General features: G+C 39.0%; 1 protein-coding gene across 1 annotated transcript; it reads right to left on the bottom strand.

Annotated features, from left to right (window-relative positions):
- Nucleotides 1-879: 879 nt before the first annotated feature.
- Nucleotides 880-14456, bottom strand: brms1 (BRMS1 transcriptional repressor and anoikis regulator). Its single transcript, XM_053501022.1, has 11 exons — nt 14329-14456; nt 11661-11899; nt 11422-11512; nt 7531-7658; nt 6997-7076; nt 6765-6861; nt 6566-6658; nt 6190-6254; nt 6016-6055; nt 3950-4058; nt 880-2850 (listed from the first exon to the last, which is right to left on the bottom strand). Exons 2-11 carry the CDS (start codon nt 11872-11874, stop codon nt 2733-2735), a joined length of 1035 nt encoding a protein of 344 aa, XP_053356997.1. The 5' UTR covers nt 11875-11899; nt 14329-14456; the 3' UTR covers nt 880-2732.
- Between the last annotated feature and the right edge of the window lie 1819 nt (nt 14457-16275).

The following is a 16275-nucleotide window of genomic DNA, read 5'->3' as shown; positions in this document are numbered from 1 at the left end:
TCTTTGGCCTTTATATTGGAGGTTATCAGCAACATATTCCAAATGCCATACGTAAAATGAGAAATTTTATGTTCTTCTTCGGAATAACACACCTGGCCATAAAACAGCTGAGCAGCCTTTTTTATTTTGTCATTTAATGGGGAAAATATTTAGGGCTACCATTTATACACCATTCACCAATTGTGGATACAAGTACTCTGACCTTAGCCCCAGACAATGGAGCCACGGGTGTCTTCAAAAGACTGAGCTTTTTTACAAAATGTTATCTTCACTTTACATCATCCATATGCAAAGATGTGCACTTTTAAAGATAAATCTTGACTTCTATTAATTGATGGCACACCAGAGCCCAGCTATGAAATATGATTATTACACTGAGGCACATGCTTACCTGGTACAGTAGCTGAGTCACCACTGCAGACAAGAATCAGGGCTTGGTTTTGGAGATGCTTGTGCTTTATTAGTGTTTTCCTGTCTGTGCATCTGGTCCGTCTCCATTTCCTATTAATAACCTTTTGCAAGTGATCTTGTCTCGACTCAGTTTTTCCCAATTGTAAAATTTACAGACACTGCACCTTACAGCAATATTATTCCCACATTACAACAATTACAGAAATTGGTCTGCCAATTGGAGTGGATTTTCTCCTTAAATTTATTACATTTATATTCTGTTATGTGAGTAAAATACATTTTGACCTATGGGTTTAGGTTAAGTTGACTAATCTTTGGCCAATGCAATTTTGACCGTTTTATTTGTATACCGTCCACCATTCTCTGCAAACCTCATGCTGACACTAACAAAAAATGCTTACATTTTTTTTACCAGCCATCATGATGCTAGGCAACAAAAACAACAGCAGAAAAATAGTTAATAAAAGAACAGATTTTATTAAACCTTTTTTGTTATAAATACACAATTATATTAAACACTTTTAAATAAGTTTTATAAGCACCCTCAGTTTCCAAATCAGCTTACAAACATATAAATACTCTGCACTTAAGGCTTATCAAAATGAGCTCAAAAAATCTTTTACACCACAAATCTACCTCTTCTGAAGTGCAATTAAAGCGACATTTTGCAACGTGGCGCTATTAATCTACAAACCTGGTGTTGTTCCAGAAACAGCACCAGGGCGTGCAATAAGTCCCAGTCCCACTAGCTCTTAGAACTGAATTTCAGTGGGAATCAGTCAAGTTCAACACTTCCGAAGCAAATAAATGGAGTCACTTAACCTTTTTCATGATGTTAACTTTGGTGAACTGTTGCATGTGAAATCAGATCATGGCTCAATCACTGTTTCACTTGTAATGCAGTTACTTTCTGAAGGAGGCAGTACTTTGTAAAGCACTGTAGAGAGTCCAAAAGTGGACAACACTAAGGCATGAGATTGGACACATTACTTCTAGACCTGACTAACTACCTGACTGAAATATGCATAGTACACAGGACATCTGGATGCTGAAAATTATGCTATGAAAAGCTACTCTCAGTGGCAACGATCTTGGGCAAGCACAAAGCTTTGTATATATGTAGGATATGATTTATCTCCAGTAATTGCACTCTCCTGGTCAGGCTTGAATCATACCTGAAAACTATCATGAAAACATTGGGCATGAGGTGGGAACAGACCCTAGATGGTACAAAACTTGCTTTAATGTTTAATTACATTGGGGGGAAAAAGTTTAATTACATTGACAAAGCTGAGACACATTCGTCAAAGTTAGCTAACTTAACACAAACTAATTCAAAACGGTCAACATACTTCCAAGCCCCCCTTGGTCACATGTGTGCAAATTTTCAGTGTGACTGCAGCCTAACTAATCTAAATAGCAATGTGTGAATGCAGTCATTGAGGCTTTTGAAAAAAAAAAATTCTTTAGTGTATTTCTTTACAGGATTATTGTTGGAGCCATACCATGCATGTAATATGCTTACGTTTACATGGAACGCTCTGCTTTGGGCTTTAGGTAATCCAGTTCAATAGACTCTGATATGATAAGGGTGAATATGCATATATTGGGTTATAAGCATCTACACAATCTCTGTTTGGTCTACAGTCTTGCTGTTTTTAGCAGTGGGTGTGTGCCTGCAATTGGGAACAGTGATTCAGCAGTTTCCGTTGCTGCGCCATACGCTGTTTGTGCTGGTGAACAGAAGCTGCCGTTATGCCGTCTGCTCAGCGGAAACCTCTGTGTTAGTGAAGCACTCGTTCCAGTGCCATATTGTGTTCGCTGATGAAGCTCTGATGGCTAGCTGTCTGTCCGTTAATCTGTCAGGAATTACCAAGCAGTGTATCGCTGCAGAAGCACTCGACAGGATTTACTGATGTTGCAACAGCGTTAATATACTGTACATGGGTCAAAGACAAAATGGTTTTTAAAAAAAGGGGAAACTTAAAAAAAAAATATGGGAAATTATAGATATAAACTATTCTTTAGAGGTTAATTCAACTTTTGTGACTATTTGTTTTATTTAACATTTTGTTACCATTTTGTAACTTGTCTACCATTATCTGAATCACTACTTTGCAGTTTAGAACTGCAATTCTCCTTTTAAAGGCTTTTTTTTTTTTCATTAGAAAAATAAGACTGGAATGATGTTAAAGGATATTAGTAATTTTTGAAAAAACTAACATGAAGAAAATGCCAAAAAGACACACCAGGTCTTTGACCCATATACACCTGCAGCGCATGGCAGGTCTCTGTGCACATTTGCATTTTGTGTTTTTACTCTAGGCTTTCCTTATTGTGTATTTGCCTTTCTGTAGCTGTGAGATGTAGATTTTGGTTTTGCTGCCATCTGTCCTTTTGAACCACACTTCCCCTGCACTGACTGTTGTTATTACAGCCCTGAGAGAGGGAGGGAGAGGGAGGGAGAGAGAGAGAGAGAGAGAGAGAGAGAGAGAAGGAGAGAGAGAGAGAGAGAGAGAGAGAGAGAGAGAGAGAGAGAGAGAGAGACAGGAGGGATAAGTAAAGAAGTATATAGTTAAGTATAACAACTCTATTTCCTAGACAGTTTAATGTGCGTACAAGTCAAGGATATCAATAACATTAAAATTTTTAAAGAAATGCTTTACAAACCTAGTAATTATCCTAGTATAGTAGCCTCTATGTGTTCGATGTTCTTCATCGAAATGCTAAGAAACCTAACTTGTAATAAAAGTCTAAGAGTGTCTTTAAACCACTACACTTTAACAGTAAGATTATGATGAAAATGTTTTCAATACTTTTATATATTTATATCTGATACAGAAATTCTTCCTGAAGCTGTTCTCATGTACTAATACACTTTTTTAAAACAGTAGCAATGAATTATGTCTTTTATGTTCCTGACGCTTCCTCCTATTGATGATCGATGACAGCCTCCAACCCACACAAACACAATACACCAGTAATGCCTAGGCAAGGACAAATTATACAGATTTAATGCTCCTTACACCCCTATCTCACCTACGCAAAGTTAGCAAGATTTCGCACAGTGGCCACAAATACGGTTCACTGCGATTCGCCGCAAGTTTTGACGTAGTAATTACATTTCCAATCTTACCACATGTTAAATTTTTTTGCCGTTCCTCACAAAAGCTTGCAGTCCCTGTGGAACCTCGCGAAACATTGGGTGGTCACTCGCATCACCTCTTACCGTGAGTCAAACAGCATAGGTGAGACAGGGGTGTTACAGATTTAGCTCACTAATTGCTAATTGCTAACTAATTGCTAATACATTTGATTAAAGAATTCATTAAACAATTTTTTTTTTTTATTTTACATGTCGACCACCTCCATTATATTGAAGTTTTGTCAAACCCTTCTCCTGTACAAGTTCTTGTTCTATGTGGTATATACAGGTACATAAAAGTTAGGCTGGAAAATGTTGGAGTGTTCCTTTAAATAGATTTGTGAGGAAAAGAAAGTGAGAGAGGGAGTGAGAGTGTGTAGTGGGAATACTGACTGTGCTGGGCTTTCATCATTGACTTCCAATAGAACAGTGTTGCCCTTTGAGAATCTCTCTCCCTCATAAAACAGAGTGCCTCCTTCACAGCGCACTGACAACTGACGACCTGCATGTGAGAGAGAGAAAGAGGGAGAGAGAGAGAGAGAGAGAGAGAGAGAGAGACGAGTTGACAAGTTTGCAAAGATAAATTTGGAGAATAACAACATGTGTCAGTGTATAATAGTCTTGCCATCACACAAACAGCTTCATTTCTGACAGCATTTTGAACTTAGCATTTGTGTTTGTGTGCATTTGTGCAATTTGGCATTTGTGTTTGTGTGCGCGCACTGTTCGTTTTTACACCTTAAGGTAAATGTAAGACCTTAAAAGTTGTGTTGGTGAGGTCAAGACAAAGTCTTAAAAGTTGTCTTCTTGGCTGAGATTACACAAATCATAATAATAATAATAATAATAATAATAACAATAATAATAATAATCATTTAGAACACTGAAACAATAAACTATTTATTCATTATAGTGAACATCTCTAATGTATATTTATTTATTCTGGCAGCTAATATCAACATAGCAATGTTTTACACAAAAGGCCAGTGTTATTTAAGCACTTTTGAGCTACATTTGAGCTACACAGTGCTAGCTAGCCAGTTAATGTGGGCCAGTCCATAGGTTCAAATAGAATGCTTACTTTGTCTTTATGCAAGCAAGGTTAAAAATATTTTTGCACAAAGGAAGAAAGGACAAAAAAGAACTAAAAAAAAGTAGAAAGAAAGGGGAAAAGGCAAAGAGGTAAAAAAAAAGACAAATAGGGAGAAAGAGAAAAGAGAGTAGAAAAAACTAAGAGAAAAAATAAAAAAATAAAAAAATAAAAATGGGGGGGGGGGGGTATACATACCATAAAGAGAGAAGAGAAAGTGAAAAATATGCAAAAAAAGATTAAAATAAAGCAAGAAAAGGGAAAGAGTGAAAAGAAAGTATGAAAGGTTGAAAGGACGAAAAAGTAAAAAAAATAATAATAAAGAAAGAATAAAGGCTGTAAAGAGAGAAATCTTTAAAAAAAGTATTTATGAAAAAAGAAAGATAAGATTAATAAAAAAAACATTAAAGGCAAAGAAAAAAGTGCATAGGAAAGAATGAACATTTTTAGATTAAGCAATAGAAAATAAAAATAAGCAATGAATAAAGAGAACAACAAAGACAAAGAAAGAAAAATGAGTAAAAGAAAGCAAGAAACCACAAGTAAAAGCAAGAGAACAAACAAAAGGATAAAACCAAGTGAAGGGAAGAAAGAAGTGCACCTGCCCTGGGGGTTTGTGTTTGAACAATTAGTTTAGCAGGGTGTGTGAGAGAGTGCAGATGTTTCTGCGATGATGGTGCTCTGCACTCATCCCACCACCACTCACAATTCTGCTATACCGCCTCAGGCTCGTTCCAGATGATGGTTTAATATATACACTCTGCACCAGCTGTACCAGTTTATTTGCTTTAGAGGACAAATCCTGTAATGCATGCACTCACTCGCGATCTATCCTCAGAGGTAATTAAGCTGTAATAATAAGCATAATGAATGATCGGAATTAAACGTTACATATATATATATATATATATATATATATATATATATATTACAGTTGGGCAAGAAGAGCAGAACAGAACAAAAAACACAGGAGGAAAAGCAGACAGTCTTAATTCCAGCTATAACATACATTGAGCCTTTCTGGAGGAGCAAATTATTGTTGAAAGCTTTTTGACTCATAGCGAGGGCTTTGATAAGGATCGACTTAATCCGCAAGTAATGAATTAGAGGCTGTCGGAGACGTGATGCAGTTCAGAGCTCGTTAGCGATGAGGCGGTTTATTACGCTTTTTACAGGCGTCTCTTGCAAGTGACCTCTGACTGAGAAACAGGCTGATACACCACATTGTAGGGGGAGAGGGAGAGGGAGAGGGAGAGAGAGATACAGACAGACAAACTTTTGGTGATTAGGTTAGACACAGGGCACACGTATCACACAACCACACACACATGCATCGATTAACTGTCAAGCAACACACACTCGGACTTACTGTCTGACTTCTTCTTCAAGGGGATTAGTGCTGCTTTAGCCTGGAGATAATTGCAAAAACACAGCAATCAAAATTCTATTTTGCATCACAGCACACAGACACACACAGAACAGAAATATTTATTTAAGTGTTTTGTGATAATGGATGATTGGACAGGTGGTGACAGTTAACTACCTTCTTGATGGCTGCCCAGTCTTCCAATATGTCAATGTCCCTCAGCATGTACACTATGTAGGGTCCTGAGAGAGAGAGAGAGAGAGAGAGAGAGAGAGAGAGAGATGGACATATATACTATGATTGAAATGGATGAGGTAATGAAAAGGGATGGGTATGTACGAATGAGGATAAAGGTGGGTGATATGGTAAACATGTCATAACCTGATGCTTTATATTTTCAGAATACTCAAGGTTCTTGACAGTACAAATTTTGCCTACAAACCTCATTAAAATTCTTCACAAAACTTTTATCATGTTAAAGTGTCTCAATACAGATTATCAATGTTATCATATGGCCCACCTTTACAAAAGTACTGCGTGATGATCGTGTTACCTGACACTAGTGCTGGCTTTTTCTTCCTCTCTAGGTGACTTAGGTGAGTTCTCTTCTTACACTTCTTCATCCTCACTTCATCACTCCACCACTCTGAGAAAACCAAGAGAGAGGTTAATTTTTTAAGTACACATCTATGTGTGTGTGTTTTTTTTTTTCATACAATTGATAGTGCTTTCTCTGGTGTGTGTTCGGACACCTGAGGTGATGTCTACACTCTGCTTGTCCTCCTCTAGCCTGCGGATCTTTTCCAGCAGCTCGTTCTTCATGGTGTCGAACAGCAGGATCCTCTCACTCTAAACAAGCAAACACACACAAGATTTAGAGTGACACTTTCTACAGGACCATCATTCAAATCATCCAGGCTCCCAGGGTAATTGTGTGTTTGTGTGTGCACAAGTGCAAGTAGTGTGCTTCGTGAATTGTGATACCTCCAGATGTTGTTTGGCGCCCTGTATCTCGCACTCATGCTTGTGTTTGATCACCTGAAGGCACAGCTCTTTGTAAACACCTACAGAGAGCAACACACAGTGAATATAAATCTGCTCCAAGAACAGCTAATCAGAGTCTAAGCCTGAATGGGAATTGGCAGTGACTGAGGAAAGAGAGGAGCAGTTACGGTGACCGAATCATCGGTACGAACAGACACACAAGAAGTGCTTGGATTAACTCTTCTTCAGCGTCTGATCGAGTATTTGGGTAAGCAGCTTACAATAACCGCAACGTTATCTCTTACAAAAAAGGCTCAGTAATAAAGTAATACTTTTTGAATTGGGCAAAAAATAAGTTACCAAAAATCCATGGTATGAATACCATGATGAAGTTAAAATGATTTTAATTTCCCAAAATTAAGAAAAAGAAAAAAAAACGTTTTAACAGTTGATCCTACACACCACTCAGTCAGTTAGCTTATTTCCTTATCATACACATCATACATTTTTACATAGCTGCTGATTTATTATTACCTGCTACCTGAGTGCGTAGCTGCATGTTTTTCTGAAGAGTGGCCAGTGGCTCTCTGTACTCTCCTGCTTTTCCTGTCAGCACCTCGTCCAGCTTCACTTTCACCTGGTCCAACCTCTCACGAAATAACCTACACGCAAGCAAAAGGGAACAGAGGTGAGTAACCAGGGGCAGAGAGGGCAGTGAAATTGTGTTAGACATGGCCATGTGTGCACATTACTGTGAGAAACTTCATTACTGCCTGCTTTTGTAGCTGAATGTAGCCAAGTCAGAAAGTCTAGACCACTGACAAATTGTTCCACAGAAGGGAAAGGACATCACTCAGTGTGGATGTTAAAGTGGTAGCAAAAGCAATAGTGTCACATTGTCTGATTTCACCAGTTTAATACCACGTACTTTACTGGCTCCCGTTAGAATGATATTACTTGATTTTCTGAACTGTTTGTTGTAAATTATTATTACACATTATTATTTTTATTATTATTATTACTATTATTATTATTATTATTATAATCAATATATTATTATTACACACATATTTGCTGCATGTGCACCAGGCAGTCAACATGCACATAAAAAACATTTGATTATGTGAGAACAAGCACATGGCATCCTGACCTGACCTCACCTTTACAGTAAGAAAATTAAAAAGTACAATATGAGATCATCCTTAACACACCCACATGTGAGTATTCTCCAAATGAGTGGTCTAAACTTAAAAGACACATGATTGTATAGAATGTACTGATGTGCTCTAGTATTACAATTTCACTTCAATAGAACCAAGAGACCCTAACTGGTTCCAGCATGACCATGTGAGCACCATGAAGATATGATTTGACAAAGCTAAAGGATTCAAGTGTCCTTTACAGAGCTCAGACCTCAACCCCACTGAACACCTTTGGGATGAACTACAACGCAGACTCTACACCAGACCTCATCATCCAAAATCAGGGCCACAATTTACTAGGGTCACAAATTGCATAACTTTTTCTTCACTGATTAATATACCAATCAATAATCAATGACTTATTGGATCTCGGAGGAATGGAGGAAAAGTGTATTAGTTGCCGAAATTTTTAAGTACAGGGAACATGTGCGAAGGTGTGGCAACAACAGAGGAATAAAGCTAATGAGCCATACAATGAAGCTGTGGGAAAGAGTAGCGGAAGCTAGGTTACGGGCAGAGGTGAGCATTTGTGAGCAGCTATATGGCTTCATGCCTAAAAAGAGTACAAGAGATGCAGTATTTGCTTTGAGGATGCTGATGGAGAAGGATACATTGTGTCTTTGTAGATTTAGAGAAAGCGTATGACAGAGTGCCGAGAGAGAAGCTGTGGTGTTGTATGAAGAAGTCTAGAGTGGCAGAGTAGCATGTTAGAGTGGTGCAGGACATGTATGAGAGCTGTAAGACAGTCGTGAGATGTGCTGTAGGTGTGACAGAAGAGTTCAAGGTGGAGGTGGGGCTGCATCAAGGATCAGCTCTAAGCCCCTTCTTGTTTGCTCTGGTGATGGACAGGATGACAGATGGGGTTAAACAGGAGTCTCCGTGGACTATGTGGTTTGCAGATGACCACTGAACAGGTGGAGGATAATCTAGAGAGGTGGAAGTATGCTCTGGAAAGGAATAAAGGTTAGCCGCAGCAAGACAGAATACATGAGTGTGATAGATGAGAAGGACCCAAGTGGAACGCTGAGGCTACAGGAAGCAGAGATAAAAAAAGGTGCAGGACTCTAAGTACTTAGGAGAAAAGTGTCAGGTGTGTTGTGTAATAAAAGAGTATCAGTGAGAATGAACTGCAAGGTGTACAGGACAGTGGAGAGACCAGCGATGCTCTACGGCTTAAAGACAGTGGGACTGAAAAAAAGACAGGAAGCAGAGTTCGAGGTAGCAGAGATGAAGATCCTGATGTTCACTTTGGGAGTGAAAAGGATGGATAGGATCAAGAATGAGTCCATCAGAGGGACAACCCATGTTAGATTTTTGGAGATAAAGTCAAAGAAGACAGATTGAGGTGGTTTGGACATGTTCTGAGGAGAGACTGTGAATATATCGGTAGAAGGATCTTGAGATTAGAACTGCCAGGCAGGAGGTCTAGAGGAAGACCAAAGCGGAAATTTATGGATGCAATGAGAGAGTACATGAAGTAAATTGGTGAGAGAAAAGAGGATGCAGAGAATAGGATTAGATCGAGGCAGATGATACAGAGCCAAAAGAGAAAACAGAAAAAGAATTAATTACCTATTGTTTATCACTCAAAATAAAAAAATTAAAAAGTTTATTGTGGACAAATAGGCTGGCAACTAAGCACTAGATTTTCTGAAGTAGACAGAGTTTTTTTTTATAATTTATGAGAACCATAAATATATACACTACCGTTCAAAAGTTTGGGGTCACTTGCAAATTTCTTTGTTTTAGTTTAGTGATTTATTTTTTACATTCTACAACAATATTGGGGATTTCAAAACTATAAAATAACACATATGGAATTAGGTAATTACGTAACAACAAAAAACAACAGTTAGTTGTTATTTTAAGACACAGAGGTCAGCCTTTCTGTAATAGTTCTTGCAAGAACAGTATTGTCAAGTGCATTTGCAAAACCTGTCAAGCACCGTAATGAAACTGGCTCTCATGAAGGCCATCCCAGGAGGGCGAGACCAAAACCTACCTCTGCCGCAGACGAGACGTTCATTTAGAGTTATCAGCCTAAAAAATTTACAGCACCTTAGATTAGAGGCGTTATAAAGTCTTTACAGAGCATAAGTAGCAGACACATCTCACCATAAACTGTTCAAAGGAGATTAATGCATTTTTTGGACGCCTTTAGCATTCATTTACAATGTAGAAAGAAAGAAAAATCATGAACGATCATGGAGTTAGAAAGTGACCACAAACTTTTGAACAGCAGTGTACACTTTTTTATGAATAATATTATAATTATTATTTTGATCATGTATATTTCCTCCACCTTTATGAATCGTCCTTAGGCCTTGGTCTGAAAGAGTTTATGTATAATTATGATTTTGTTAGATAGCTGCCATATAAAGTCAACCATATAAAACAGTGTGTACAGTAATGATTGATTGGATGGTGAGGAAAGTGTGTTCCCCGTATCATCTGGAGACAGATTCCCAGGTGATGCTACATTCCTCTGTAGCCTGAGTTCTGAGCTCATATTAGCCGTTCTCTCTTGGGACAAGGGTTGGCATACCTGCACTTTCGCATTACTTATGGCGACACCAGCCAACCACAGGCATTTACGAGCTCAACAGCTCTTTCCGCCAAGGGCGTTACACCATCAACAATATTGTAAATAGCAGTTTGAAATGGTCGGCAAGTGTCACATGACTCACAAAACAGTAGTCTTTCCCCTTCATTGTTGATGGCTAACCAGGTGTCTGGGGGCATGGGGTGTAATAAAATAAATTGGGAAAATGAAGTAAAAGAATAAAAGAAAACAGAAGAGATAATGTGCTGGTATAATGCACCGCATGTGATTGATTGGATCCACCTGGGACACTTCACCACCATGCCAGCAGAGGTCCTACTTGCCCTGAATATTCATCACTTCTTCTATATAAACTATATAAAGCTAATTTACATTTCTGTTTGAGTCTTTGATTCTGTGATTGCTGTCTCCATGATCTTAACCCTTACTTTCTAGTGCTCTTCATTACAGCCTGGCAGATAATGATATTGGGAATATGGCCCTGACAGAGAACAAGTAATCAGTTTGATTAAAGAATAATTCTTTAATCTATTTCTGTTAATAAATGCATTATGGACTGCTGTGTCTTTAACTAATTTAAACAACCACAAGGTCATATATTTAAATCCCGAATTGTTCAAGTAGTGTCTCGTGGTCCTGAATACACAATTAAAGTCTTACTTTTCTTTGAGTTCCAGGAACTGCTTCTCCAAATCAGACATCTCATCCAGACACTCCATTCTCCTCCTTTCACAATCTTCATCATCAATCTCTATCAGAAGATTACACAAACACTCAACTGTGATAATCTGATCCATCATTGTGTGACATGATTATAATATGATATTAAATCAGTAAAGATTCTCAATCAGTTTAAAGATGATGAACAGAGCTGGTGATAAATGCTTTAATAAGCACACCTGAACTCTCCTCTTCTTCCTCCTCCTCTTCCTCTGCTTCAGTCTCCTCTAGATCGCTCTCTCTCTCCTCTCCACTCTCCTCCATTGTCTCTTCTGCCTCTCCTCCCTCCCGCTCCCTCTCCTCCTCCGTCTCCCCGTTAGCATGAGGCACCTCCGAGTCAGGCTCCGTCTCCATCTCTTCCTCTGCTTCACGCGGAGCAGGCTGGGCTGGCATCGCCACTGCACACGCCCTCGATTTACTGATTAAAAGAGGAACATATGTAAGTAGCATGAAGGCATATATGCTTTTATGGTAATTACATGTTAACTACAAAGTGTTCGAAAGTCTCCATACACCGAGAAAATGAACACAATTTATGCCATGTCATAAAACCAGAAGACTGAGAAAGACAACTTGGTTTGAGTGTTTGCAAAGAAATGGCAATCATATGAATTATGTTTTGTAAATTTTAAAAAAAAGTTCAATTTTGGTGAAAAGTGTTTATTTCCACCATGTATATAGACCTTCGGGACACCTTTTACAATCAAGCTCTTTAGGCACAGTAATATTATAGCTGCTACCCCATTTATAAAAAAACACATGTTTATAATTTACTTCCATGATTGTACAGTACAGTACAGCACAAAGCTCTATACAGCATTTCTATTCATTCTTTTCTCTGCTTGTCTTACATATTTTAAAATAAATTAAGCATAATAACAAAACCATTCCTGTTGCATCTTTTATTTCTATGTCCTGCATTATATTATTATCTTTTCGCTTAATAATATATTACACCACAGTGCTGTCAAATGCTCAATTCCTATTGGTTAGAAGGTGTTCATTGTTATTATTCACATACTATGATTTGTCGAGACCTGGTGACATTTTTTCTACTTTAAATCACATCATTCAACAGCGCCAGACACTACTCATAATCACATTCAAAGATGTATAAGTGTTGATAGGATGATTTTCCCGCTGAAGCAGTGTTTATTTAACACTTTTGGTAAAGGAGTCTCCCATGTTTGCACTTAGTAAAAGTCAAAGGTAAAACTGTAGTTCGTCTAGTTCTTCTTTGTGATTAGCCAGGTACATGACATTAGACATCCATGACCGGATCACCAGTTCACCGGTTTTTGTTCCTTGTAGAACTTTTAGTAGGTCCTGACCCCTGCAGACAGAACATCCCAAAAAAGCTGCAATTTTGAAGTTGCTTTGACCTAGTCCTCTAACTATCACAATTCGTCTCTTGTCAAAGTAGTTCAAATCCTAAATATAATATGCAAATATTAAGGCTGTACCTATTCCACTATTTTTCAACCAGACTGACTAATGCTGCTAGTATTCCACTGGTCCAAGCAATTCGGACAAAGCATGATTTGACTTTTTTTTTTTCTTTTTTTACAAATTAGCTTATGGACAAGGTATTAAATGGGTTTCTAAAGGGTGGCAGGACTAGAAAAAGGGAGATGAGGGAGATCAGCACCAGAAGGTGGCAGTAATGCAGTATTGTCGATGAGAACTGCTGGTAAAATGCCACGGGGAAGAAGTAGTAGCAGAAAAGAAGTATCAGCTTCTAATATGTAAAAAGTAGTCAAGATGTCGTCGTTTATTTTGTGAATCTTTTTTTCTTTTTCTAGCTTTAGCTGAAGCTCCAGGTATTTCCCCATTCACCATATAAAATGATCATTTTTAACCAAAAATATTCATTCTGCTGGTTTATCTTACTAAACCTGTGCAATTCTAAACATTCTTCTTTTTCAATCAAAAGGCACTGGTAAGATTGTTGTTTTTTTCCCCAGCTTTGAAGTTCCAGCCGTTTCCTCATCCATCATATAAAAAATAATTTCCAGCCAAAATGATTTATTTTTTTGTTTGATGTTTATTAGGATTATCTTACAGAACCAGTGTAAGAATGGTACTTGGCTTGTTGAATAAAGGGACAGGAGATCTAACAGTCAAACTGGTTCAGGGGTGGCCCTAATGTTTTGCATACAACGATGAAAAACCTAGAGAACTTTTATGAACTTTTATGAACTTAGGAGTTGATTTTTCACAGAACTGAATAGTTCTGACTTTTTTTTATCTGAATCCCAGGACTCAATTAAAAAAATGTTTAGAAAAATATTTATGTTAAATCAATGTAGAATTGCTAGATTTCTGTTTTATATATTTCTTAAAAAAAAAAATAAAGCTAATGTGCTTCTTATAGCCTTCTACAAATGTCAGCATTTTACTAACAAGTAATAATCAATAAACCCATGCTTATTTCCTCATCACCTCAGGGCAGCTTTGTCTCTCTGACCTCGTGGCCTCCATTAATGCAGGTTTTGCCCGCAGTAGCAGCAACCCTTTGACAAGCCTAAATGCCCTAATTGTTTGTGTGATGTGTTTTGTCCCCTTCGGCCCCTCCAGTTCCGCATTTAAAAGACCTCACATAAGAATGTATTGTAAGATGGTCCATTAAAAGGTTCTCGACAACATGCTGCTGGTTAGATTTACTCCTTATGTCCGTGTTTAGAAGCAGCAGACGTGTAGCTTAGTGTGTGTGTGTGTGTGTGTGTGTGTCATTCACCTAAACTCGCCGTGAAACCCGAGCCCCTGGAGGCTGCAGCGGTGAGCTCACAGCTCCAAAAGCGCTCGACACGGAAAAACGGCGTGATTAACTGCACCCCAAAGCCTTACCTCAACCCCGGTTTGTGTTGAAGTCGTTCAGCAGAGAAATTATTTGCTCCTGAAGATTTCTATCAACTGGGACAACTTCGACTTCCTCAGGATTTGCGCTGCTCGTTTTCGTCGTCGTCGCCGTTTTCGCGCCGGCCAATCAGAGAGCACGTTGCAAACCACGCGGTCCAATAGGATGACGAGAACTACAAATCGCTGACTCATCGATAGAAAGTGAAACCCAGAAGCGTCCAATGGAGATGTGAATGAGAACGCGAAACAAAGCACTAATAACAGGAGTGGAATTTTCACGGAATGGGAATTTCCGCCATGCGACCACGTGACGTTTAATAGTTGCCTGCATGATATCATGAATCAAAGGAGTTGAATGTCTAAAACACGCCACACAAAAGCATCATTTTACTAATAGCGGTGTGATTCTGCTTTTTGCCGTGAGTTAATCAATAGTTCTACCATTATGAAATTTTATTTATTCATTTTAAGCTATAAAATTAAAATTTTATTTGTCATATACACCAGTCATACACAGTACGATATGCAGTGAAATGCTTGTACGATCGCCAGTGACCTTAAAAAGAAAATAAAAACTATATAAGGAATAAATATTAATAAAAAGAAATAGGAAAGAAAATAAATTTAACTAGTAAAAAAAGTATATATAAAAATTGGCAATGGATTTGCAAATATGCATGAAAAGTGACTTATGAAAGTGTCACAATGGTCATGGTCAGATATACAACATTTACATTTAGGTATTTGGCAGACGCTCTTATCCAGAGCGACTTACATTTTTATCTCATTATACATCTGAGCAGTTGAGGGTTAAGGGCCTTGCTCAAGGGCCCAACAGTGGCAACTTGGTGGTTGTGGGGTTTGAACCTGGGATCTTCCGAACCGTAGTCCAATGCCTTAACCACTGAGCTACCCCTGGCCACATATAAATATGTATTGCATGAATGTGTCCATGATTGTCCAGTCAGTGTCAATGTTTAAAAGATATTACTCCTGTGTGGTGTGATGTGATTGAGAGACCTTATCGCCTGCAGGAAAAAGCTGCTCCTCAGTCTCTCTGTGTTGGCCTTCAGGGAGCGGAATCACTTCCCAGACCGCAACAGAGAGAACAGTCCATTGTTGGGATGGCTGAGGTCCTTCACAATCTTCCTGGCCTTGGTCCAGCACCGCTTGCTCTAGATCGAGTGCAGGTCAGGGAGCTCGGTGCGGATGATGCGCTTAGCTGATCGCACCACCCTCTGTAGAGCTCGTCTGTTCTGCATGGTGCTGTTCCCGAACCAGGTCGTGATGTTTCCCGTCAGGATGCTCTCTATGGTACAGGAGTAGAAACTTCTGAGCACCCAAGAGGTCAGTCTGAAGTCTCTCAAGCGTCTGAGGTGGTAGAGACGCTGCCGGGCCTTTTTCACCATGGTGTTGATGTGACAGGACCATGACAGGTCATGCGTGATGATGGGGGTCTGATAGTTCCTCTCCTGCTTTGTACTAAAGTCCACTATCAGCTCCTTTGTCTTGCTGACGTTCAGGAGGAGATTGTTCCTCTGGCACCAGTTCTCCAGATTTCCAATCTCCTCTAGGTAGGCCGACTCATCATTGTTGGTGATCAGGCCCACCACGACAATTTCGTCAGCAAACTTGATGGTGGTGGAGTTGATAGTGGCCACGCAGTCGTTGGTGTACAAAGAGTACAGCAGGGGGCTCAGAACACAACCCTGGGGGGCTCCAGTGCTGAGAGTGAGTGAGGCTGAGACATGTCCGCCCATCCTTACTGCCTGTGGTCTGCCAGTCAGAAAATTGGAGATCCACTGACACATTGATAAACTGAGTCCCAGGTGCTCCAGCTTGGTGGTGAGTGTGGAGTGAATTATGGTATTAAATGCAGAGCTGTAGTCGATGAAGAGCATTTTAACATAATTCCCTTTCCTAGTGTCCAGGTGA

Source organism: Clarias gariepinus, chromosome 1 (assembly GCF_024256425.1).
Source record: "Clarias gariepinus isolate MV-2021 ecotype Netherlands chromosome 1, CGAR_prim_01v2, whole genome shotgun sequence".
NCBI classification, from domain to species: domain Eukaryota; kingdom Metazoa; phylum Chordata; class Actinopteri; order Siluriformes; family Clariidae; genus Clarias; species Clarias gariepinus.
The sequence above is the reverse complement of the archived record's forward strand: the minus strand, read 5'-3'. Positions and strand labels throughout refer to the sequence as shown.